Source organism: Delphinus delphis, chromosome 12 (genome assembly GCF_949987515.2).
Source record: "Delphinus delphis chromosome 12, mDelDel1.2, whole genome shotgun sequence".
Lineage (NCBI taxonomy): Eukaryota > Metazoa > Chordata > Mammalia > Artiodactyla > Delphinidae > Delphinus > Delphinus delphis.
The window spans coordinates 53,214,376-53,238,090 of NC_082694.2; the positions used below are offsets into that span (position 1 = coordinate 53,214,376).

General features: G+C 45.5%; 1 protein-coding gene across 1 annotated transcript in view; it reads right to left on the bottom strand.

The window, feature by feature from the left end:
- The window catches only part of PRKCE (protein kinase C epsilon), a 506,967-nt gene extending 483,481 nt beyond the window's left edge, over positions 1-23,486 (bottom strand). Inside the window, exons 1-2 of the mRNA XM_060026691.1 lie at positions 22,904-23,486; positions 22,156-22,699 (exon numbers count right to left, since the gene is read on the bottom strand). Coding sequence (XP_059882674.1) covers positions 22,156-22,503 — 348 coding nt within the window. The 5' untranslated portion in view covers positions 22,504-22,699; positions 22,904-23,486. The remainder of the gene's footprint in view (positions 1-22,155; positions 22,700-22,903) is intronic.
- Positions 23,487-23,715: the final 229 nt, after the last annotated feature.

Consider the following 23,715-nt stretch of genomic DNA (forward strand, 5'->3'; position numbering starts at 1 on the left):
CTAGAAATGAGGAAGAAAAAAGGGAAGAATGGAGATGCCTGACACCTCCCTCCTTCAGCAACTAGCAGTGACTAACCACAGAAGGATGGGCGTGTGCTGCCTTTACTGCAAACCTCCCTAGAACCTGGACTGAGCTTTTCACTACCCTCTTCATAACCACAAATCTTCCATCACAATGGAACAATGTGTGTGTCTGGTAGAGAATGAAAGGGTTATGGTATCTGCACCCCCTGGTGCCACTTCCTGGCTTTCCTTTGGTGGGTGGGTCAGAATTTACTTCAAGCAGAACCATCCTTCTCTCTATGTACACTCCAGCCTTGAACTGAGTTCTCCTCTTAGTGTGAAAATATAGTCTTTATTGATGTCATTCTGAACTGCATGTGTTAGGCGAGGAAAGGGCTCTGCATCCTTTAAGAAATTATTAAAATGTTTTAAATGGTTTTGTTGCACTTGTTTGGGTTTTTAAAAATCTCCTTCACAGAGCAACACTTCAATCACTGTAATGCTTGCCCTGTGAGGCAAACAATTATCAAGATACAGGCTACTGGGGGCACCTGCTCAGGTGAGCTATGAAACGTCGACAGGGCTGAACATCTAGCAGAGAAGCAAGGGGAGGTGGGGGCAGACCTCCTGAGATTGCGGGTGATTCTGGTAATGATCCCCTCCAGTGACGCTGTCTTGGGGCTCCCTGAACTTCCCATGACCCAGAAGATCTCCCCACTCTGGTAGTAAATAACTTCGCCAAAAAAACCAACACACCTGGCATCCATTAACCACCATGATTGTAGAGCCGAGGCAGAAAGTCAACGTAGAGAGGCTAAAGCTGCTCGTGTCAGAGCCTGGAGTGGAGGCAGGGACTTGAGGAAAAGAAGCAAAATGCTGAGATACTTTCATTTCCACCATCAGAGTTTTGCCCCCTCCCCTGCCCGGCATGTGCTAGCTGGAAGCTTCCTGGTGGATGGCGGCCTCCCACCTGGGGCCCTCTGCGAGCTGAAGGCCAGCTCCCCAAGACCCCTGGGAATTCCCAGCGGTGCTGGCTAACAAGCAGAGGCCTGAATGCTTCTTGCATGACCTTCAGCCCAGCCCCTCCCCAGTCTCCCCTCCTCCCTACCTCAGATGATCAAAGATAACTGTGCCAAGTAGACCAGCTTGCTGAAAAGGAACAAAGTTGGAGGGAAATAAGGGGTGACCAAACGAGGAAATGCACCGCTGAATTTCCCCAAACCACATGGACCTTAAAACTCGTCTGACCGGTTTAAAAGTAGCTAATACCCAGGAGAATTTATTAAATGCAACTGTTATGATTCATTCAGATTCACTCCAATGCTGAAACAAGAAATGACAGTGAAATGACTACTCCCCCCATACGGTCACAATCCCCCCACTGCTCCTGAGATGGGATAAAGGCATGAAAGCAAAGACTTACAGCATCATGTGTATCCACTGTCAGAAAAGGACAGCTGAAAAGAGTTGAAGGCTTAGGTTAAGATGATACAAGGCTTGCTGATCTTCCTAGTTTGAGGAAACATTTTCTAGAAAGGAGACTGCTTCACGTATGTGTACAAAGCGCTTTCTTGTGCTGGTCCTACTTTGCTTTGCAACATACAATGTTCTAGAGTGTTCTGTTTGTCTGTAATTTATGATGAAGTCCAGCCCCCAGGATCTGTCTGCTTTCTCCCTGGTCTGCCAGCCTCAGAAACTTCCACACCACCCCTTCCTTTCCTTCTCCAACATTTAACAAGCCTCGAATTGGAATCAGGTGTATGAATGACCTAGGGAATTCTTCGCCTTGCTGAGGCGAATGTAAATTAAGATACTAGATCTACAGCAGGCATAATCCAAACACAAAAATCTTGCTACCAAAAATAATCACTTTTCTCACCTACTTTCCAAACAGTTCAACCCCCTGCTTCCCTTTGCCTCCAAGGTCATCAGTTTGAGGCCCGGAGTTCTCCTAAAACCCTCAGGGGCACCAGAAGACGAGTTTCTACAGACTAAATTCAAGTCTCTTATCCCTCCACTCCCCTTAGGCAGCGCCTCCCTCTTTTCAGGAAGCAATCTCTCTTTTACATTTGACTTTCCATAAAGAAGCTGGAGTTTTATTTTTCCTTGGCTTCCAAACTGTGCTTTGGACAGTGCCATAAAATTCCGCAGTAATTGATGGCCTGTTTTTCCTTTAAAGCGGAAAAGCACTAATCCCTCACAGACGAGGGAGACAAGCATTTCAGTGTGAGGTAATCTCGAGATATGTCCACTCAGCATAGGTGAGCTGGGTCCTGACCCACTGTTGAAGGTTTATGTGAAGACCCTAGCCCTTGACATAGTCTCCATAATAGCCTGGTCACAGGACAGTACCTGGTTTGAAAGCTTCCTCTCCACCAAAAAAGCTCATCTTCACCTATCACTGACATCTGAAAACCCCAGAGGTGAAGATATCGCCTTCTGGGTGAAGGATTGCTCCCTCTCCAGCCTGTATAACTCATTATCTGTGGACACCCCAGTGTAAATGAGTTTATCAGCCAAGAGGAACCCAGGAGCCCTGACTGGGCCCCAGGCGAGGAGGGGCCCTCAAAGACATGAAAACCTGAAATCAATCTTTGCCTCCTTCACGTTTTTTAACTGCAGGTCAGCTCTCACGATCACACTCAGATCTTTTCATGTAGCTTTCCCCCAATCTTTTCTAATAAACAGAAGGAAATGAAATATTAAAACATGCCTCCACAATAGAGTTGATTGGTAGCAACCCAGTAACAAGTGATTTCTGAAGAGAAGGAGCAAGAGTTAAATGGCACTTGGATACTATTCAGCCTGACCTGAGTCAGGAAGGAGGAGGAACCACGGGCCTCTGACCTCAGCCCATGTAATTCTATATGAATGACCCCAGGAAGCATAACATTAGCTTGGCGACCGCTTTATAATGTCACTGGCTAAAGACAGAACAACAATGAACTACTAGAATATCAGGTAGAAAATCCTACTAATAAAAGCCCTATTTGCACTCCTTTTTTCATATAAAAACAACTGTCCAGCCTCAGCTTCTCTCCCTTTAGGGTCAGAGGCCTATGGACAACACTTGGGATCCTATTTTTAAAAAACAAAGGTCTAGACTTAATGATTAAAAGATTAACGGGGGCTTCCCTGGTGGCGCAGTGGTTGAGAGTCCGCCTGCCGATGCAGGGGACGTGGGTTCGTGTCCCGGTCTGGGAAGATCCCACATGGCGCGGAGCAGCTGGGCCCGTGAGCCGTGGCCGCTGAGCCTGCGCGTCCGGAGCCTGTGCTCTGCAACAGGAGGGACCACAACAGTGAGAGGCCCGTGTACCGCAAAAAAAATAATAAAATAAAATAATAAGTAAATTAATTAAAAGATTAACGGAAACTAATAATGATCCCTTCCTGCTCACCACATCAGTCTCCCTTGGTCAACGGCCCCAAATATGTAGTATTTGCTTTATATGGTAGAGGCCAGATTCTCAGATAGTACTTCTTAAATGATACTACTTCAAGATATATAAGGACTGTCCCCCAAACAGTGTTGTATGGCCCAATGAGTCTGGGAGCACTATTCACTCAATTGCCATAAAGAAGACTAACGGAAATCAGCACATTAAAGGCTCTGAAAAGTCCTACAGTAAGTGTTTTGTTTTATTTAATCCATTGTTTGCCAAATCTACTTGACACAGCATTCCTTTTTTGAATGTATTCCTTTTTTGAAAGAATAACTTGTTTTATTCTGCAGAACACATTTTGGGAAACCCTACTCCAACTTGAAAGGAAGGATCTTGTCAGTACAGTAGGCTGAATTACAAAATCAACGTATCCTGACACTCCAGAGAATTCTGGAAGTCGGGGGACGAAAAAGGGAACTTATTTTTTAAAAATTACCCCTCATCACGGTTTTTACCATCCCCTTGACATGTAAAGACCAACCCCAGAGAGACAGGCAAATGGTCATCTCATCAAACAGGCAAGTTTCAACTTTCGTCAGCCCAAAGGTGGTCTGATCATCTGCCCCAGTCAACAGCTGAAGAGCAAATTGAAAAGATAAATAAATAGATCAACCTCCCTTACTAAAAGTTCTAGACACATGGTATTGGCATTAACTTATGACCAATAAATGGGATGGATGGAAAATGCTGGAGGATGGAAGCCTGGTAGGTGGGTGATGGTTGGATCCAATGTGGTGGAGCTATACAATCACCTTGATAGGAATGAGGAAACCTGTTTTCTCATATTTTCACTGTCTCTACTGGAGTTTTTACTTTGATCAAATCACCGACGTTCTGAGCTCTTAAGAGTTTTCCATCTATACATAAGCGTTAAGTGAATATCTCGTATTAAATAGCAGTTTTTGCATAATTTCAGCTGGAGGGAAAATGTTCCATGGACCCTTCCTCCATCTGATCATTCCTAAGAGAAAGAGAGAGAGAGATAGAGAGAGAGAGAGAGAGAGAGAGAGAGAGAGAAGCAAGAGGAGGGAAAGAGAAAGGTAGGAAGGAATTTTTTTGTGTGTGTGTGGTACGCGGGCCTCTCACTGTTGTGGCCTCTCCCGTTGTGGAGCACAGGCTCCGGACATGCAGGCTCAGTGGCCATGGCTCACGGGCACAGCCGCTCCGCGGGATCTTGGGATCTGTGGGATCTTCCTGGACCGGGGCACGAACCTGTGTCCCCTGCATCGGCAGGCGGACTCTCAACCACTGTGCCACCAGGGAAGCCCTAGGAAGGAATTTTGATTCATCTGAATGCCTTTTGAATACAGCTTAAATGTACAAATATATAACGGTATTAAGTGTATAATGGTATTGACATCAATACTTTCTGGACCAGGCCCTGGGTCCCCTAGGTCAGTGTGTTTGGGAGACTATATACCTGTACCTGTGCAGTAAATAGCCTCATCCTAAAAACCAAGAGACCCAGGTCCTCATTCACCTGCCCCAGCCTCCAATTCATCATTTAACTCCCCTGGGTCTTGTTGTCCTCGAATGTTAAATTACGAGGGAGAACATCTATTTACCACCATACAAGTTTGATGGGAAAATCAAGAGAAACAGTACAGGCTTTTGAACAAATGTATTAACCTTGTGCAGTGCCATGAGGGGTGAGGTCAAAACACATTATTTTCCAAAGACACCACATTCCTGATGAAAAAGTACAGAACTATCCTGTGCTGGCTGAAGTGTAGCTAGTGCTGGAGAAACCCACCACACATCACAGGGCACGAACGGAGCTCTCTAACCTTGAACTTCGGATAGTTCAACACGTGAACCCTGAGGCACCACTATCTGATACTGAATGCCATTTGCAGGGGTGTCAGGAGATGGGGGCTCTTTGAGAACATAAGGTATTTCAGTTCATCAGGTCACTTTTGCATCCTACATTGTTGTGAACTTGTTCACTAAGGAAGACTCAGGCAGGTTTTCCAGAAGCAGTCTATCCCACCCATTCTTCAAAAGCCACCACCTTTATGGAATTTTGAGGGTGAGGAAATTGGAAGCTTACTTTTTTTTTTTTTTTGGCTGTGTCGGGGCTTCGTTGCAGTGCGTGAGCTTCTCATTGCAGTGGCTTCTCTTGTCGTGGAGCACGGGCTCTAGGCTCGCGGGTTTCAGTAGCTGCAGCATGCGGGCTCAGTAGTTGTGGCACGTGGGCTCTAGGGTACACAGGCTTCAGTAGTTGTGGCACGCAGGCTCAGTAGTTGTGGCACACGGGCTTAGTTGCTCCACGGCATGTGGGATCCTCCCCGACCAGGGATCCAACCCTTGTCCCCTGCATTGGCAGGTGGATTCGTAACCACTGCGCCACCAGGGAAGTCCAACTGGAAGCTTATTGAATGCAGGGAAACCTATCTTCTTTCCTTTCTTATCTCCCTCTTAGTGGTACTCATCAAAAGTCTGTTAAATTAGAAATTGTGTTCTACGCCAATGTTTCTCAAATTTTTTAAAATTTTTACTGGGACCCACAGTGAGAATTAAGATCATCATATAAATAATACTCACATAAAACTGAAGCAAAAGTTTTCTAAAGTAATATTTACGCTTACTGCCTGCAATGCATTCTGGTCATTTTGACATTGTTCTATTCTATTTCCATATCTAAAATCGCTGTTTGAGAGCCACCTAATTGATCTCATGACCTCCGTGGATGGGCCCTGACCTGTGGTTTGAAAAACTCAACAAGATGTACCCTTATTCTCTTTTCTCATGTCTTTCCCCATCAAAAAGAAAAACAGATCCTCCTACAAAAAAATAGACGAAAGCTCCGAAAGTTCTTAATCGACTTAAATTTGAAAGGGTCAAATGATGCTCCCTTGTCTAAAATCCCAATTCCATCAGAGAAGTCACATGGCAGTCTTCACGGTATGCGGGCACCAACATGGCCCCCCCTTCAGCCATCAGGGACAAGCGATGGTTTGGATCTCAGATAGTATCGGTGTAACATATCCATATGATTGATAACTAACAATGGAATTAATTATAAATATTATCTGGATTATATACATTTTGGTTTTTACAGATACTACCAGCCAGGCTGCTCTCTAAAAAAAGGCTTCACTAATTTATACCTTCACCAATAGGTTAGGACAAGACCCAGTTTCCTCTCACTCTGAAACTGATGTGAGCGGTCTTTTCAAGTGGGCATCGCTTCACCCTTTCCTATGCCCAGGGGGCAGGCGCCAAGGCCTCTCCTTTGGAGCCTCCACTGCACCTAGCACGCCCCAGACACAGAGCAGGGCCGGAGGGCATGACTTGTGGATCGTGTGCTCCTTCTGGGCCCTGGATCTCTCCCAGCACAGGGAAGGGCTTCAAAACACATTCACGACAGGCCTAATTTACTCTCCAGGCACTCAGGAGGCCTCCTCAGTCTCAAAAACTGCTGTACATCCCACCCACAGGGGACGACCACATGACTCCACTTTCCTGCTCTTTTCTGAATCACTGTCTTATCTGTCTTCCTCCCCTTTTCCCCTTAAAATAGTTGGCGTTCGGTTGTCTGTGCCCAGTCATATGATAAGCAGTGATAAAGACAAAAATTTTAAGAGCCAAGAAGGGATAAGGAAACAAGGAGAAAGAGACATGTTCTCTTGCTTGTGGGGGTGGGCTTCTAAGACGCCAGTTTCCTAGAAACAAAGCCCGCAGATCAATTTTAAATCCTCAGCCCTAACGATGTGAGGGTAAGGCAGACTGTTTGGCTCAGAAATCCAAATGTTGCTCACCGCTCAGTTTTATCAGGGACTTTGGGGAGATAAGATCCACCCTAGTCCCTGCCAGGGGACAACCTCTAGCCTCAATTTTCCCATCTGTAAACTTCACATGAAAATGCCACACCCCTCCCCCAAATCCCAAAGTGGTTCATCATCGCTGCTTAACATGTGTGTGACATATTTCATTTTTCAGAGGTATAGTAAATGAGTCTTTCAACACCATGAGGTAGGCAGAGCCAATATGACTATTCCTATTTTACAGTAGAGGAAACTGAAGATCAGAGAGGTTACATTTCTTCCCCAAGGTCACACAGCTCATTAGCAGCGGAGCTGAGTTGATAAAGAATAAACAAGCCACTGTGAACACAGCACTCTGTGAATGTATTCTGGTCTATAAATGCCTGACGCAGACAGCAAATACAAACTCGGCAAACCACAGTCATTTCCTATGTCACTCATTACAACAAGAACTACTGTCTATCGGAGACACGGCCCTCAGACAAAAAGCAACCCCCAAGCCCAAGTCACCCTCCAACACAGAAAATCAAATCAAATGGACTCTGACATCATAAATCCCAAACCACATAATCTACAATTTATTTTTTACAATAGAATTAGAATAATAATAGCTAAAATTTTAAAGTGATTATCATGTGACAAGCACTTTTCTAAGCACTTTCTATGCATTATATTATTTATTCCAAACAACACAATAGTAATAGGTAGAGATTACTGACCTTGTTTTACGGATGATGAAGGCTCAGAGTGGTTACCCAGTTTGTCAAAAGGTCACACAGCTGGTTCAGTGGTACAACCAGGATTAGAACCCACCTCCCTCTAATGCAAAGCCTCTGCATTTAACCATGACACCACCTGCCTCAGTTTGCAGTGGCTGTGTTGCATCTTTCCCCTGCTTTTTTTCAAAGTCAAAATATATATTAAATAATTGGGGAAACCTGGGGTGGTGGGGGACAGAGGGAGTTTATGGGATTCTCTGTACTGCCTGTTCAATTTTTCTGTAAACCTAAAACTGCTCTAGAAAATAAAGTTTATTAATTTTTTTAAAAATGCTGAAATAAAAGTAAAAGATAAAAATCCTCCCCATGTATCAGCACTCTCTCTTGCCTTTTTCTTTTTTAAAGCACATACAGATGTGTGTGTGTGTGTAATTTTTAAAATATGACATTCTTTTCTGTCATAGAAGGAAGGAGAACACCCCAGAACAAACATCTAAAGGACATCTTTTTTTAGGTAAATCTTACTGTATTTAACGTTCAAATTTTTGGCCCAGCAAGTATCTATTATGTTCAAGGCAATACGCCAAGTGTTAGCACAAAATGGCACAAGTTTTTCCTCTCAGAGACCTTTGCTGCCTCTGTGAGAGAACAGAGACAGAGGGTATGGGGTCGTCAACAGCAGACACCAATACTTGTAAAGGGAGGGCACAGATGCGAAACCTCACCAGGATTCCAAAGGCCAAAAGAGCAGTAGCCTGGAGAGTTCTACGAATCATGGCCCAAAAAGGATGAGACTTGGTTGGGTGGCAAGAATATCCCAGGAAGATGGACATGGGGAATCAGAGCACAAGGAAACACTGGGTGCAGAGGACAGAAACAAGCCCTCGTGGAGGAGGTTCCTAGCGCAGAAGATGTGGGATCTGCTAAACGGGGAAGGGGGCAAGCCGCGCAGGGCCCTGGATGTCTGGCAGGATGATGGGGCTGGACTCTACCCTATAAGCTCCTGGGGTGGGTGGAGACTATCCTTGGTTCTGAGCACCCAGAAAGGGGATTTAGTGCTACCGTACAACTCTCGCACAAATCCTCTGGATTCCGGAGAACCAGACTAATAAAGATACGAAAACCAGTCCTAAAGCTGCCGTCCTGAATTAGTACTCAGGCACCTGTAACTTAAATGAGATAGTCTTCTCTAAAATGAAAACTAGTACGAACGCTTTTTATAAACTAGGAAACCAAAGTTTGAGGATGTTAAGTGAATCTTCACAAAGTCACAAAGCTACAAAAGAACCAGACCTGCTGCTCCTGGGTGAAGTCTGAAGAAGGATTTGAAGGAAGAAAAGGACTTTATGACTGAAGAGAAGAAAAGGCAGTTTCTGAGAACTGACCCATAAAGAAGGGCAGATGAGCTATCTGCCACACTTATTTTTGTTATTTCAATATAAATTATCTAAAATGAAATCTGAGCTGAAAGACCAAGGGTCTTAACCGAAAAGTAACCAGTAAGTGTATAGTTCCTTATGAGCACACAGTAATCTTTTCAAAAGACTGGCTATTCTTCAACGCTTGGTACTCCTTAGCAACTCCAGTGTCTGGGTCAAAAGCAAAGTCCTACTCTCTAAATGGAGTGGCTTTGGGTGCCGCCAGCATTTCGGCTAGGACAACAGAGCGACCGGCATGCACTGCATTGGAGGCTGGGCTTACAGAAGACACACATAGTAGGGAAATGAAGTCAGATGCTTTGGCCCAGAGAAATGGGACATACACCTGGACCACAGCAAACTGGGCTGTTAAAAAACCCTCAAACCTCAGTTACCACATTAGGCTCACAAACTGATGCAGGTGTTGTTCAGGTCAAAATGCAACACTGTCTCTGCTTTTTAAAAAGGCAAGAGGGAGCAATTTGTTGGGAAGGTCTGTCCATCAGGACCAAAGGAGAGCCCAAGGGCAGGTCATCTATGTTCCCTGTACCTCCCACCCCAAGGGGTCACCTAAGAAGAGCTAAGTGTGGGATTCTAGTTCTGCACACTTGGAATTAGCAAACCCTGAATTCCTGTTGCTAGCTCATTTCAGGGAGGGAGGGAAGTAGGGACTGAAAAAGGTTTTGCTTAAGACTCCTTAGCTGGGAATTACTGAACAAAATCTTCAAAGCACAATTTTACCTGTATCTAGTAAGAAATATTAATTGCAGATATTTCCCAATAATAATTAACTACCATTTTTTTTAAAACTTCCTAGAAGCTGGGCACTTTCACATTTCTCATCTAATATTACAATAACTCTACAAGACAGCTATTATTCCCCTTTATAGATAAGAGGCTGGTACAGATATAAGTCAAATAATTTGCCCAAGATCATGCAGCCAAAACTGATAAACCAGAATTCAACCCAGGATGGACTGACTCCAAAGCCCACACAATTTTTTTTATGTTCATGAATTTGGACAAGCCACCACTCAATTACATGAAGGATGCTACAAAGCTATTCTCCATCTCTATTAGGCCTATCAAGAAATAAACAAAGGAAAATTAACTGGAAATACAGGATGAGAGACTGATGTTAGCCCTCAGGATAGTTTTCCTTGCTAATAAAGAGTTCAATATATCACGAGTGATTTTGTTCAACACTGTGCTCTGAGCAAAATTCCTAGAACATAGAAACTATTCAATATGTATTTGTTGAATGGCTGGCCGGCTAGTTGGCTGGCCAGCTAGACAGATGGATAGATTAATGAATGAATACCCCATGCTACTCACTGTTCCCTTTTATTGGATATCTTATTCCTTGGGGTTTTTTTGTGTGTGTTTTGTTACTGAAGCAATTATTTTTGGAATGCATTCTTACTTTAATCTCACTGATTTCCTGACTGCCCTCATAACCCAAAATGCTAGAAACTGCCAGTCCAATATTCTTTATGGTCTCCTTTCAACTTAGAGGCTCCCTTCCCTGTCTATTCAGATTCCATTTTCTACAAGGACTGGCTCCAAATCTTACCAAGAAGTCTCTGCCAACTATCAGAACCCACAGTAATCCCCCCTCCTGTGAATTCCCACAGTTCCTCGAGTTCACTTTCATAAAAGGGTGTTACCTTTGAATCCCCAAGTGGCCCACTTGAGGAAGTCCATTCTTTCTTTTTTCTAATTATAATATTTTGCAAAATATGTCCACAAAACACTAGCTCTATGGTGCTAACAGTTTTTAACAAGTAAGAGCATTCTATGACAAAATAATTTTGGAAATAAGTGGTTCCACGCAGAGTTATACAAGTCCCTTTGCTACAGGCCATCTTGGAGTCTTTAATATACTAATGTGCATTTGACTCTGTAACATTTCCCAAACTCTTTGATCACAGCAACCTGAAACTATTTGAAAGATATGCTGGCAAATACTGGTCGATCACATGCTCCATCCTTGCTGGCGGATTGATGATTCGATCAGCTGCCCCAAACATTTTAGGTAATCATCAGTCTGGAAGGTAGAGAGATGGATTCACAGACCCTGCATTCTAGAAATTCTGCTTGCTTGTTTGTTTGTTTTTAGAATATCCTTTGAATGGCTCAAGGATACAGAGGGCTCCATTTTAAAAATAAGAGTATTTTTGTGGGCCTTGAACACCAGGCGAAGAAGTGAGCTTTCAAAAATAACTTTGTGATTTTGATCACAACAACGAAGAAGGATGAGGAGGGGAAAAGGCAGAAGCTGGAAGTTTCTCAGGGGAGACAAGACTTAGCTACATGGAGACCAATAAAGATAAAATACTATCAAGTGCTAGGTTGAGCACAGTCAAGGCCCCAAATGCAGACAGCCAAGTCAGGATCGTTGTTCACACAGGCCTTGCCAAGTCTCTAGACTGGGCAAACTCCTGCTTTCACAGACGTGGAGTTTAAGGTCCAATGCCACTTGGTAATAGAAGTCACCTGACTCACCATTCAACAAATTTTTCAGGGAAAGAAGAAGGTATTAGCCAATCCAACTCTGAAGAGGTGAGGTCTAGGTGTCCCCAGGCTCTGAAAGTTTTGTGAAGAGCTCTCCTTCTTAGCTGTAATTTTACATACCAGGACATTTGTGTTATTCCTTGATTAATATTGTGTCTCCTACTAGTCTATACACTCCATGAGATCAGGGACCAGCTTCTAGCATGGTGCCTGGCATATAAGGTATTCAATGAATATTCACTAAATGGCTGAAAGGATGGCTGGAACAATGAAGGAAGACTCCTCTTTGTCGACTGGTTAGAATCTTTTGTGGGTTCCACCATCCTTCTTTTCAGCACTGTACTGGATGATGAACTTCTAAGAGGGGCAGAAGCTAAGTTAGTCCGATGAAAGAGTGCTGCTTATTTAAGATTCTACAAGACAGACTCCAAAGAAGCAACCTTTTACTCAACCCACGGATGAGGGAGTAGGTTACATGCACCTTCCGAGTGGCTCATACTCTGACTAGCGTTGAAGACACGTCTGCTCACAAAATGCTTACATCTGAGAATTTTTAGGGCAGTGAAACTGCTTCATATAATACTATCATGATGGATATATGTTATTACACATTTGTACAAACACAGAATGTACAACACCAAGAGCGAACCCTAATGTAAACTATGGACAGTGGGTGATTTTGATTATGGTATAGGTTCATCAGTTGTAACAAATGTACCTCTGGTGGGAGACGCTGATAATGAGGGGTCACATGCATACATAGGGGGTGTATGGGAAATCTCTGTATCTCTTCTCAACTTTTCTATGACTCCATGACTGATGTAAAAAAAAAAGTCTTTTTTTCCTAATATATAAATAAACCCAGAATTTATTTTAAAAGAAGAAAACAAGATGCTTACATCTGGCTGCAGAAAGACAATGGGCACCAAGAGTTGCTCTAGTCTGAAAAAAACAAACAAATCTATTCAAGAAGGACATAAGCAAACTCCAAGTCAATTTTTTCGTCAATAATTAATCATAGATGCACCCGCTAAACCCTTCTTGAACCTGATTACACCCTGAAGCTGGGTCAGTAGCTCAATGAGTTTATTCCTTGCTGGCAAATGAAAGTGACTTTTCACTAGCTTCAAAACTAACTCTCTGAGACTTCAAGGTGAGGTAGAGGGGACCAGGACGGGGGATGGGGGGGAGGTCCTCATTCCTGAACCTGGCTCTGGTGACAGGCTTGTGCCCCTCCTCTTCCCAGGCAATAGATACTACAGAGCTCAATCGTATTCTGTACGGAGTTTCCATTCCGTTTAGAGGTCGGCGAGGTACAAGGACAACAGTCCGTCCCTGTCCTTCCCGTTCTCCCAGCACAGTGCAGAGTTTTGCCCACTTTGCATGGTTCCTGCCAGAAAATTAGATTTCAAACAGGTGCAGCCTGCTAATTAGCATTATAATAGATTGTAATTACTTAGCAAGCCCATATATACCCGGAGGGACTTGAAGAGAAATATAATGTTTTGCCAAGTGTAGCTTTTACTTATGTTAAATACTGCAGGCCTGCTCCAGAGTTCTTTTCAACTAAGTGAAACCCCTGGAAGCTTTGTCTGCATGTGCTTCAACGAGCTCTGTGAGTTCAGGTGCTGGAATATAAAATTTCACTTCTTGTTGCTGCCAATTACAAAGGGTGTTGCATCTAAAGCCCTTATGAGAATTTAAACTTAGTTTTAAACTCTGCGAAGGAAAGACGAGTGGGCCTTTTCCTTCTCCCCCTATCACAGCACCTTGCATGGGCCCTGAGCACCCACAGGGTATACAGTTCCCTCCTTCAGAAACCTCAGATAATCATTTTGTTCCGTAATGGTTATACAGCATTTGTAGCCTTTACTTTTTTTTATTTTAAATTTATTTTATTGAAGTATAGTTGATTTACAATGTTGTGTTAATTTCTGCTGTACAGCAAAGTGACTCAGTTATACATATATATAGATTCTTTTTCATATTCTTTTCCATTATGGTTTATCACAGGATATTGAATATAGTCCCCTGTGCTATATAGTAGAACCTTGTTGTTTATCCATTCTATATATAGTAGTTTGTATCTACTAATCCCAAACTCCCAATCCATGCCTCTCCCATCTCCCCTCCCCCTTGACAACCACAAGTCTGTTCTCTATGTCTGTGAGTCTGTTTCTGTTTCACAGATAAGTTATTTTGTGCCATATTTTAGATTCCACATATAAGTGATATCACATGGTATTTGTCTTTCTCTGTCTGACTTACTTCACTTACTATGATAATCTCTAGTTCCATCCATGTTGCTGCAAATGGCATTATTTCACTCTTTTTATGGCTGTAAGTGCTCCGTTATGTATATGCACCACATCTTCTTTAACCATTCATCTGCCGATGGACATTTAGGTTGTTTCCATGTCTTGGCTATTGTGAACAGTGCTGCTATGAGCATAGGGGTGCAGGTATCTTTTTGAAGTATAGTTTTGTCCAGATATATGCCCAGGAGTGGGATTGCTGGATCATATGGTAACTCTGTTTTTAGTTTTTTGAGGAAACTCTATACTTTTTGGAACCTTTATTTTTTTGTGACAGCTTCCACCTTTAAAAATGGTTTGAGGGCTTCCTGGGTGGCGCAGTGGTGGAGAGTCCGCCTGCCGATGCGGGAGACGCGGGTTCGTTCCCCGGTCCGGGAGGATCCCGCATGCCGCGGAGCGGCTGGGCCCGTGAGCCATGGCCGCTGAGCCTGCGCTCCGGAGCCTGTGCTCCGCGACGGGAGAGGCCGCAGCGGTGGAAGGCCCGCGTACCGCAAAAAAAAAAAAAAAAAAAAAAAAAAAAAAAAAAAAAACTAGCAAAAAAAAAAAAAAATGGTTTGACAAGGACCTGCTGTATAGCACAGGAAATAATATTCAATATCTTGTAATAGCCTGTAATGGAAAAGAATCTGAAAAAGAATATATATATATATATATGTATGTCTGTCTGTGTGTATATATATATACATATATAATTTTTTACAATGTATATGTATAGTAAATCATCACACTGTACACCCTAAATGTATATAATTTTTGTCAATTATATCTCAGTAGGCTGGAAAAAAATAAAAAATAAAGAAACCTCAGACTTGATAGAGATGCTTCAGCTTGGTGCAAATTGCCTCATGGAAACAATACAGCATTCTCTCACAAAAAGATCCATCTTTAAGGATCCCATAGATTTTTATAAAATAAAATATCCTCTTCTCCTGCCTTATCCTTACTTCTTTCAACCATACAGAAAGATCGTTTAAGGAATTCACTCAACTGCTTATCTTACTGGTCTTCCCAACTAGACTTCCTACTCCTCAGAGGCGGGAATGATACCATACACCACTCTGTTTTATCAAGCCCCCAGTATCTACCACAGTGCTAGACCACAGAGGGTGCTAGGGGAATACACCTTTGTTTGACTAAATTCATTCTTTAATGCAATGGTGTGCCAGGAATTGTTCTGAGTACCAAGAATAGAGCAGTGAACAAAAACCTCCACATTTATTGAACCTCTGTTCTGGTGCTAGAGATGAAGACAAATAATAAAACTATATAATATATAAGATAGATAAGAGCTAAAAAGCAAAAATAAAGCAGGAAAGGAGCATATAAAGTTTCAAGGAGAAGAGTAAAATTTTAGACAGGATTGTCAGAAAAGGCCTTACTGAGAATGTAACATTTGAGTAAAGACTTGAACCATGAGGGTATCTGAGGAAGGAATATTCTAGAAAGATGGAATAGCAGGTGCAAAGACTGAGGCAGGAACATAGTGAGTAAGTGTAAGGGTGTCAAGTGGGTCAATGTGACTGGGAGAGGACTGAATGGTGAGGAGTACTGGGCCATGGGGTCAGAGAGGTCATAACAGGAGGCCTGACCATGGTGGCCTTACAGATGGTGATAAGGGTTTTTACCCTGAGAGGTCTGTGAGCAGAGTGACATGATCTGTTGAAGTTCGGGCAGGGGGTACCACTTAGGAGGCTGTTGAAATAATCCAGGCATGAGATGACTTGGACTTGGGCCAGAGTGGCGTCGGCAGAGGTATGGAAAGCTGATCAGATGTGGGACATATTTTGAAGGCAGAGACGAGAGATGTTGCTTGAGGGACTGCATACGGGGCAGGGTGCATGAGAATGAGAGGCGTCAAGAATGGCCTGGGCAATTGGAAGGATGGAGTTGCCGTTTCTTGAGATGGGGAAAACTACGAGAGGCTTAAACTGGGGAGGGGGAACATCAGGTTGGGACATAATTGAGTTTGAGATGCCCTTTATACCATCATATGGCCATGACAAGAAGGCAGTCTCATATATGAGTTGTGAGTCTCAAGAGCAGGTATGGGCTGGAATTAGGAATTTAGAGTCAACAGCACTGAGAATGTATTTAAACCCATGAAACTAGATGAAATTGCTACAGCAAAACCAAAAGAGCAGCTCCCAAATATTCTTATTTCCAATTACTCATATGCTTCAATAAATAATTAACCTTTGACCCCAGAGGTCACAGTTCTAGACTTTCCAAAACAATCTCATTTCAAGTAATTCTAATATTTCCAAAAAGGCAATTGTTAAGGGTAACTAAATCAACTTTATTTTTAGACAATGTGAGACTTCTCATATAAATACATTCACAAATCAAAGAGAAAAATATCTTTCACCAGACAATATGTTCTGATTTAAGATTCTAAAACTATGAATAGACGCACATAACCCTTCAATTATTAATAAAAATTGTTAGAATGTACTGTAGCCTGGCCCCTTGCTAAGAACTTTACATAGATTCCCTTATTTCTCACAGCAACCCTAAGAGGTAAGAATTATTATGTTCCCATTTTACAAACAAAGAAACAGACTTGAAGAGCCTAAGTCACGTACCCAAAGACACCCAGCTAGTGACTGGTCCAGGCATCCTGCAGTTAGAGCTCACAGATTCAGGGCGAGGGGCCCACTGAGGAGCTAGGGAGCTGATGGTCTTAAACATTCACTAGATCTGCTGCTGGTCAAAGACAGAGAAAGAGGAACAGGACAGACAGACAAGGCCTGACAGCCCATGAGGCTCGAGGCCCTTTAACTTCGGGCACCCAAAGTCAAGCAGCTCTCCATGACAGCACTGGATCAAGAATCACTCTTAGTGATTAAATAAGTAATTATGTACCGTGGGGAGCAATATTTAATTAGATGGTTAAGTATTATATGAGTCGGTAGGAAGTAGAGCAGGGAGAGATCTGGAACCTCAGGTGCTGGGGGACGAATTCAAGGCATAGGTGCCCACAAAGTGGGTGTGGACCCTTCCCAGGTCTTCGGTGCCTCTTTCCAGACCATCCCACCTCACTCTATTTAAATGATAATAGAAGTTTTCAGAAATCCTCCGAAAGATTGCCTTACGAGAGTCCTGAAGACAGAGGAGATGGGCCTCTAGGCAGCGTATATCAACACGGGCTCAGGCCACCAGCAGAGCAGACTCAGCTAGGGTAGTTTCACTGGAACACGTGTCCTCAGGCTCTGCCCAGGGCACCACCATCTGAACCACTAGGCCCCTCTGTTTGGCTTTGGCTTTGTAAGACTCTCCCCAAGGGCTTTGGGGCCCAGGGGCATTGCCAGCCCCCCCAAGCCTAACCTCTCCAAAAGGGGCATCGGCCTATCCCCCAGGGTCAGCAGGGTGGGATAATTTTAAGAAGCTACTTTGGAAAAATGAAACAGAAACACTAGAGTCCCATTCCTTGCCAAATGAGACTCCCCGAATGAAAAACATTTTGGAGGCTAAGAAAAACTGGCTTCCTTAGGTCCTGTATAATAATCAACTCAGGAAAGAACCTTCTCTAGGGCCAGCCCCATGGTAGGTTTAGGGGGACATAACAATGATAGCTATAGTTGTTAAACATTCACAGAGCCCTGACTGAGGGCCAGGCATTGGCTTATGCACTTTATGTGTTCCTTCTATCCCATGACAAGCCCGTTTTCATTACAGGTAGGGACTTGTACTATCCCCACTTTTTACAGAGGAAGAAACAGAAACACAGGTTATATCACTCCCTAAAGGTCTCGAAAGTAGTTGGTGGTAGAGGTGAGATTCAAGTCCAAGCAGCCAGGCTCCAGTGCTCTGCCCTTAGGTGCTCTGCCACGCCACCTCTCAGACAATGACTTTCTGTCATTAGCACTGTTATGAGTGCCTCTTCCACAGGATGAAGCATGGGAGTGACACCAACCAAAGATATCTTCAGAGGCAGGAAGGGGAGAACAGGAGAGAACTGAGGCTAAGGATATAGGCTACTGAGGTGACAAAGAGCAAACTCCAGAGTGTGACAGGACCAGCCAGCTGTAGCGGCACGCTCCACCCACCCTCTCTGCTATCCCCCTGCTCCCCCATCATCTGTCCTAAAATGCAAGCGCGGCTCCAGCCAGCATCCATTCAGCCTCTGGTTCTCACGGGAATCCCAATACTTCTAGTCTACCCAATCCTGCTTATAAATCTTGCTTTAGGAACGATAAAAGTCCATTCAAAAATCTCAGGACATTTCTATGTACAAAGTCTTGGTACATTAATTATTTCTATTCTAATTCAGTGTTTCTTAAGGTATGGTCTGGTCAGAATCTCCAGGACATTTTGTTAAAAATGAGTATTCCTAGCACTCGTCCTAAATTACAGAATGAAAAGCTCTGAAGGTGGGGCAGGAGAACCTATATTTTTAAGCCCCTCAACCAGTGATTCTTCTGCACACCAAAGTCTGAGTAGCGTCATTATCTAGTTCGTAGGAAACAAGCTATGGCAATAGTATTTAATGGGATTCTGCTTCAAGTACAGATGCAATCTTCCCCTCTCTCTGTAATAAGCTTTCTTTAAAGCAATCCCTTTTGTCATCAGAACTGATACATCTCTCATGGTCTGGAGAATAATGATCTCAGCCTGGTTTTAAACATTCTAGAATCCACCTCAATTTTCTAAACTTTCTCCCGCTCCAGTGTTTCCAGAGGGTGGCCCCCGTGGCACTAATGATTTTAAGAGGCATCTGAGATAAACTTTTCTTTTTCTTTTAGAGGCCCAATGTCTATGTTAATATAAATGAAGAAAAATTGTAACTACAGTATCCAAACCTGTGATTTCATGAATACTGGGGCTTCAGTGGGAAATAAAAGCATCAATGTTTAAAAATATTAAATAAATATGTAATAGTACAGGCAGTACTCAGATAAAGGTCTTAAATTTGGGAAACCTCAAATTTGCCTTTGTCCTTTCTGACAGGCACCATCAGTTCCAGCCATGTGTCTCTGACCACAGGCATTCTCTGCCTTTATTCCAGAATGTCCGTGCCCATGGAACACTATCTCCTCTTATAAATGTCTCTTTAAATGTTACCCATCATTTCACACCCAGTTCATGCCTCCTTCCAGGAACCTCCAGATTCTTCCAGCCACCCCAGCACACTCCCTTTTGGAATTCCTGTAACATACTTAAGGTACCACTCATTTATAACATAATCGTTACTTAAGTGTCTATATGGATCTATGCAGTGTCATTTCCCTAGTGAAACCGAGCCTCCTGAGAGTAACCCATGGTCTCTTTTACTCCTGGATTACCCAGAGAGCTAAACGTCCCTGGTTGGATCCGAGCACAAAACAGGAACCCAGTGACTACGTGGGAACTCATCATGTAGCTGAATGAAATGTTCCACAGCACTGAGAGAAGTGGCTGTTGCAGGCCCTCTGCATCTCCTTACTCCAGGCCAGATTTCTCAGCCACATCTCTCCTCACTGTCAGGTGAAGAGCACAGAAGCCAGAGCCTAGGAAATTCTACCCAAAGGTGTGATTCTGTGGGTGTCCCCTGGCCGACAGGGATGGGAAAGGTGACCTCAGCCATTCCAGTGGCAGCTTGTCTATTTCCAAGGGCCAGTCACCTTTGCTGCTGCATCCTCACCCTCAGTCTGGAAAAACCAGAATGGCCAAAGAACCCTCGTGGAAACAACCACAAATGGGCAAACAGAACAAGCTCCACTACTTGATTCATCCTGTGACTTTGGCCTTTCCGTATCTCAAGTTTTTGAATCTATCCAATACCTGTCATATCTAATACATACTTGCTATAAGGCAAAAGAAACACTGATTTTGAAAGCAGTTTAAATTATCAGGTACAATAAAAACATCAGGGACCACAGCACATGACTCTGCAAGGAGAATTAGACTGGGAGGCCAGAGGGGTCAGTTCTCCACTGGGCCAGCCGTGAGCAATAGGAGGTGTGGTCCCTCCTTCCAACTCTGCCCCCTTTGCTTGTCACATGACCTCAGGTACCCACTTAGCTGCTCTGGGACTCAACGTCCTTGTCTGTGAAACTTGCCTGTGCACTAGATGATCTGGTCTAGGGCCAAGTTCCACGTGAATTTGAGTACCTTAGAGAATGATAGCCAAACAAGACTAGTGCCCAATGCACACTTCACTGGACATGCTCCAAAGTGGGGATGGTGCCCCAATGTGCCCAAGATTTGGGTGGGCCCCAGCAAAGCATCATCAGAGACACTCAGACACCTTTCCTTCCAACCAGCATCTGCATATGGATAAAAGCAGACCTGCTGGTCACCCTACCTGCTCTCTGCCTCACTGTCCAACTCCTTCATCTGAATACACGGCAAAACGCCCCATCTCCTCACTACCACAGTCATAGCTTTTTCTTCCCCTTCACGTTCTAAAACAACAACAACAACAACAACAACTTGAAAACCACAGGTTTTTGGTGTTAAGATTTGGCTTTGAAATTAGTTATACCTTCAGCTCCCCCTCAGACATGCACCGCTTTCATGAGTGAAAGGACTGGAGGCCAGTGTGGAGAGGAAATGGGGAATGAGTGGGAACGCCAGTGGTGCGAGGGAGGCAGTGGCAAGGGCCACTGGTGAACTGGAATGGAATGGAATAGCATTGTGTTCTTTGGGATTCCATAAAGGTTTGCCTGCTTCCCAAAGTGTAAGCCACAATCTCCTAGGGCTATACTTGGTGTGGTCTGTTGGAGCTTCCCTGTAAGCCCCGTAACCATGGTTTCGGGCAGACTACATCACAGCTGTGAGCATAAAGGGAAGAGGCTTCTTCCTATTTTCCCCTAAAATTCCATATCCTTAAAATATATATACATCTATATATGCATATATACGGGTGTACGTATATGTATATATATGTAAGGCGATATGCCAAGGTGATTCATGTGCAACCTCTGACCATAGGACAATCATGAAGTTATTCATTTTCAATAATTAAACACCTCTCCATGAGGATCAGATATCTCTCTTTTGGGGTAGACCAAAAAACCCTGAAAACATATATACCCAGAGCCACACCTGCTCTTGGTGGAAACATGTAACAAATCTGAAAATAAAGAAATCCATTTCCTAATTGAACACCTTCCCCCTAAAAAAGAGCTAAAGCAAGCTTGCTTCTCCCTGCTTCTCCGAATGCCAAGGTTTAATGCATTTGGCTTATAGTAGGTGCACAAGGCCTGTTTCCAAGTCCCTAATATTTTGACAATGTCATCAATTAACTCAGTCTCATACTTAGTATCTCATTGCACAGTGTCTTGAAAATCAAAACAGGGAAACGACATAACTTGAAGTCGGATTCAAAGCACTGACTTCCAATTACTCACTAGCAGAACCATTTGTAGAATACAACACTCGTTCTGGATGGATAGGCAATGCATTGGGCAAAACCAGCTCGGCCGATGTTTCTGGGACCCTGGAGGGGACTAGAGGAGAAGACATTTTTCTCCCCGTATGTCAGCAGATGAGCTAACCGCCAGGCAACAGAATAGAAACGAGCTAGCTTCCTCCCGGAGGGAAAGATAAAACAGCTCCTCAGTGCTACGCAGGACAAAGCCAGGACGTGCAAGAAGCCTTCAGTCTAGGGCTCCACGTGCCTCTCCAAGGACGGAGGAACCCACACACACACAATCACACACAGCCAGCCCACCGCGCGCCTGCAGAAGGCGCCGGGTTCTCCGCCAACCTTCAGCACCGGCGGCTCGGGGCTCCCAGCTTGCGAGCTCCCTGTAGCACCCGCTGTCTGGAAGGGGCAGAGGGCCGTACCCTCTTTCCAAGTCTCTTCTTCCTTGCCCAAATGCCTACTTCTTCCCAACTACGAAGTGGACTGTGCTTCCCCAAAGTAATTGAGACATACACACACACACCTCAGATGGCACTAAGACCCTGCGCCCCACGACCAAAGCCAAGGCCAAGAGTCTTCCCCCGGAACCCCAGAGCCGCGCTCCTGGACCAAGAGGCGCCCAACTCACCCAGTCCTCGAAGTGGCGGCTCCCGTTCTGCAGCAGCTCCTCAAACTGGATGGTGCAGTTGGCCACGAAGTCGTCGTAGCCGATGGGGGCATCATGGAAGACGGCCAGCTCGATCTTGCGCCCGTTACACACATCGGTGACGAACTCGTCGTGCCAGGCCGGGCTGTTGGTCTTCTGCTTGGTGGCCGTTTGGCCGATACGCGAATCGTCCACGTTGAGGGCGATGTAGGGGTCGAGAAGGAAAGTCTGCGGCCGGGGTCCCACCGCATGGCGCAGCGACCAGGCTGTGGGCTTCAAGCTCACGGCCTCGCAGATTTTGATCTTAAGAAGGCCATTGAACACTACCATGGTCGGGGCGGGGAGTAGGGGCCGGGGTCACTCCGTCCGCCCCGAGGGCAGGAACGAAGAACCGACGCCGCGGCGCTCCGAGCACGGGGACTCCTGGGTCCCCTCTCGCCCCACCGCACACTCTCCCTACACCTTGTAGCGTTGCGCCCTGGCGCGGGCGATTCTCAGCCAGTGCATGTATTTCCTCACCGGGTTCCTAACGGAAAACAGGGAGGGGGGGAGAGCTGGGGGACGTCCGTGTTTGGAGCAAGTCTCTCCCCCCCCACCCCAACAGCAGCACCTCCAGAAGAGGAGATGAGGTGCTGGCTCCGCTGCAAGCCGCGGGGGCTGTGTCGTCGCCTCGCCGCCTCACTGGGTCCGGGCTGCGGGGAAGCGGGCTCCGCGCCCGGCGCTTACCTACCTTTCCGAAACATAATCCCCGGGAAATTTCGACTCCGGGAGGGGGAGGGGGCGGTGAGACGGGGCGGGGACGAGAACCGGGGGCGCAGATTTCAACCCGGATCCTCTTCGCACACCCAGCGCCTGCCTCTGACCGCGCGGGGCGGGGGGATGGACCAAGGGATGTGCAGTCTATCCGGAGGGATGCATGTCGAGAGGAAATGGTCCTCCTCGGAGCCAAATTTTTAAAAATCCACAAGCCACACGGCCAGCCCGGCCGCCTCCTCCTGGGCGAAGCCGCGCCGCGCCTCAGTCGGCGATCGGGAAGCGCCAGGAGTCGGGAATCTCACATCCGCGCGGGGTCGGGAGTCGGGGTGGCCGCCGCTAAGGCTCGGGGCGCAGGCCGGCAGCGGGCGGTGCGCAGCGCGGCGGCGGGGACGGGACTGCGACTCCGCGCGGCCCCACCTCCCGGGCGCCGGCGCCCGCCTGCCGCGCTCCCCGCGTCCCAGCTCTCGGCTGCCGCTCGCTCGCCGCCCGCCCGCCCGCTCTCCCCCTCGGTCTCTTCTCCCTCCGTCGGTGTGCGAGCGAGTCTCCCTCCCTCTAATGCAGGAAATGCGCAAAAGACGTCAGTGTGTGTGTGTATGTGTGTCTGTGTGTGTGTGTCTGTGTGTGTGTGTGCACGCGCGCGGGCGCGCTCCTGTGTTTGGGGAAATAGAAAGTTTTGCCGGTTGGGGGAGCAGTACGGGAAAAGTGAGCCGAGGAGAGGACGACCGAGAGCGGGCGAGCCTGCCGGGGTCGCGGCGGCGGGCGGAGGAGCCAGACCGGGACCCCGCG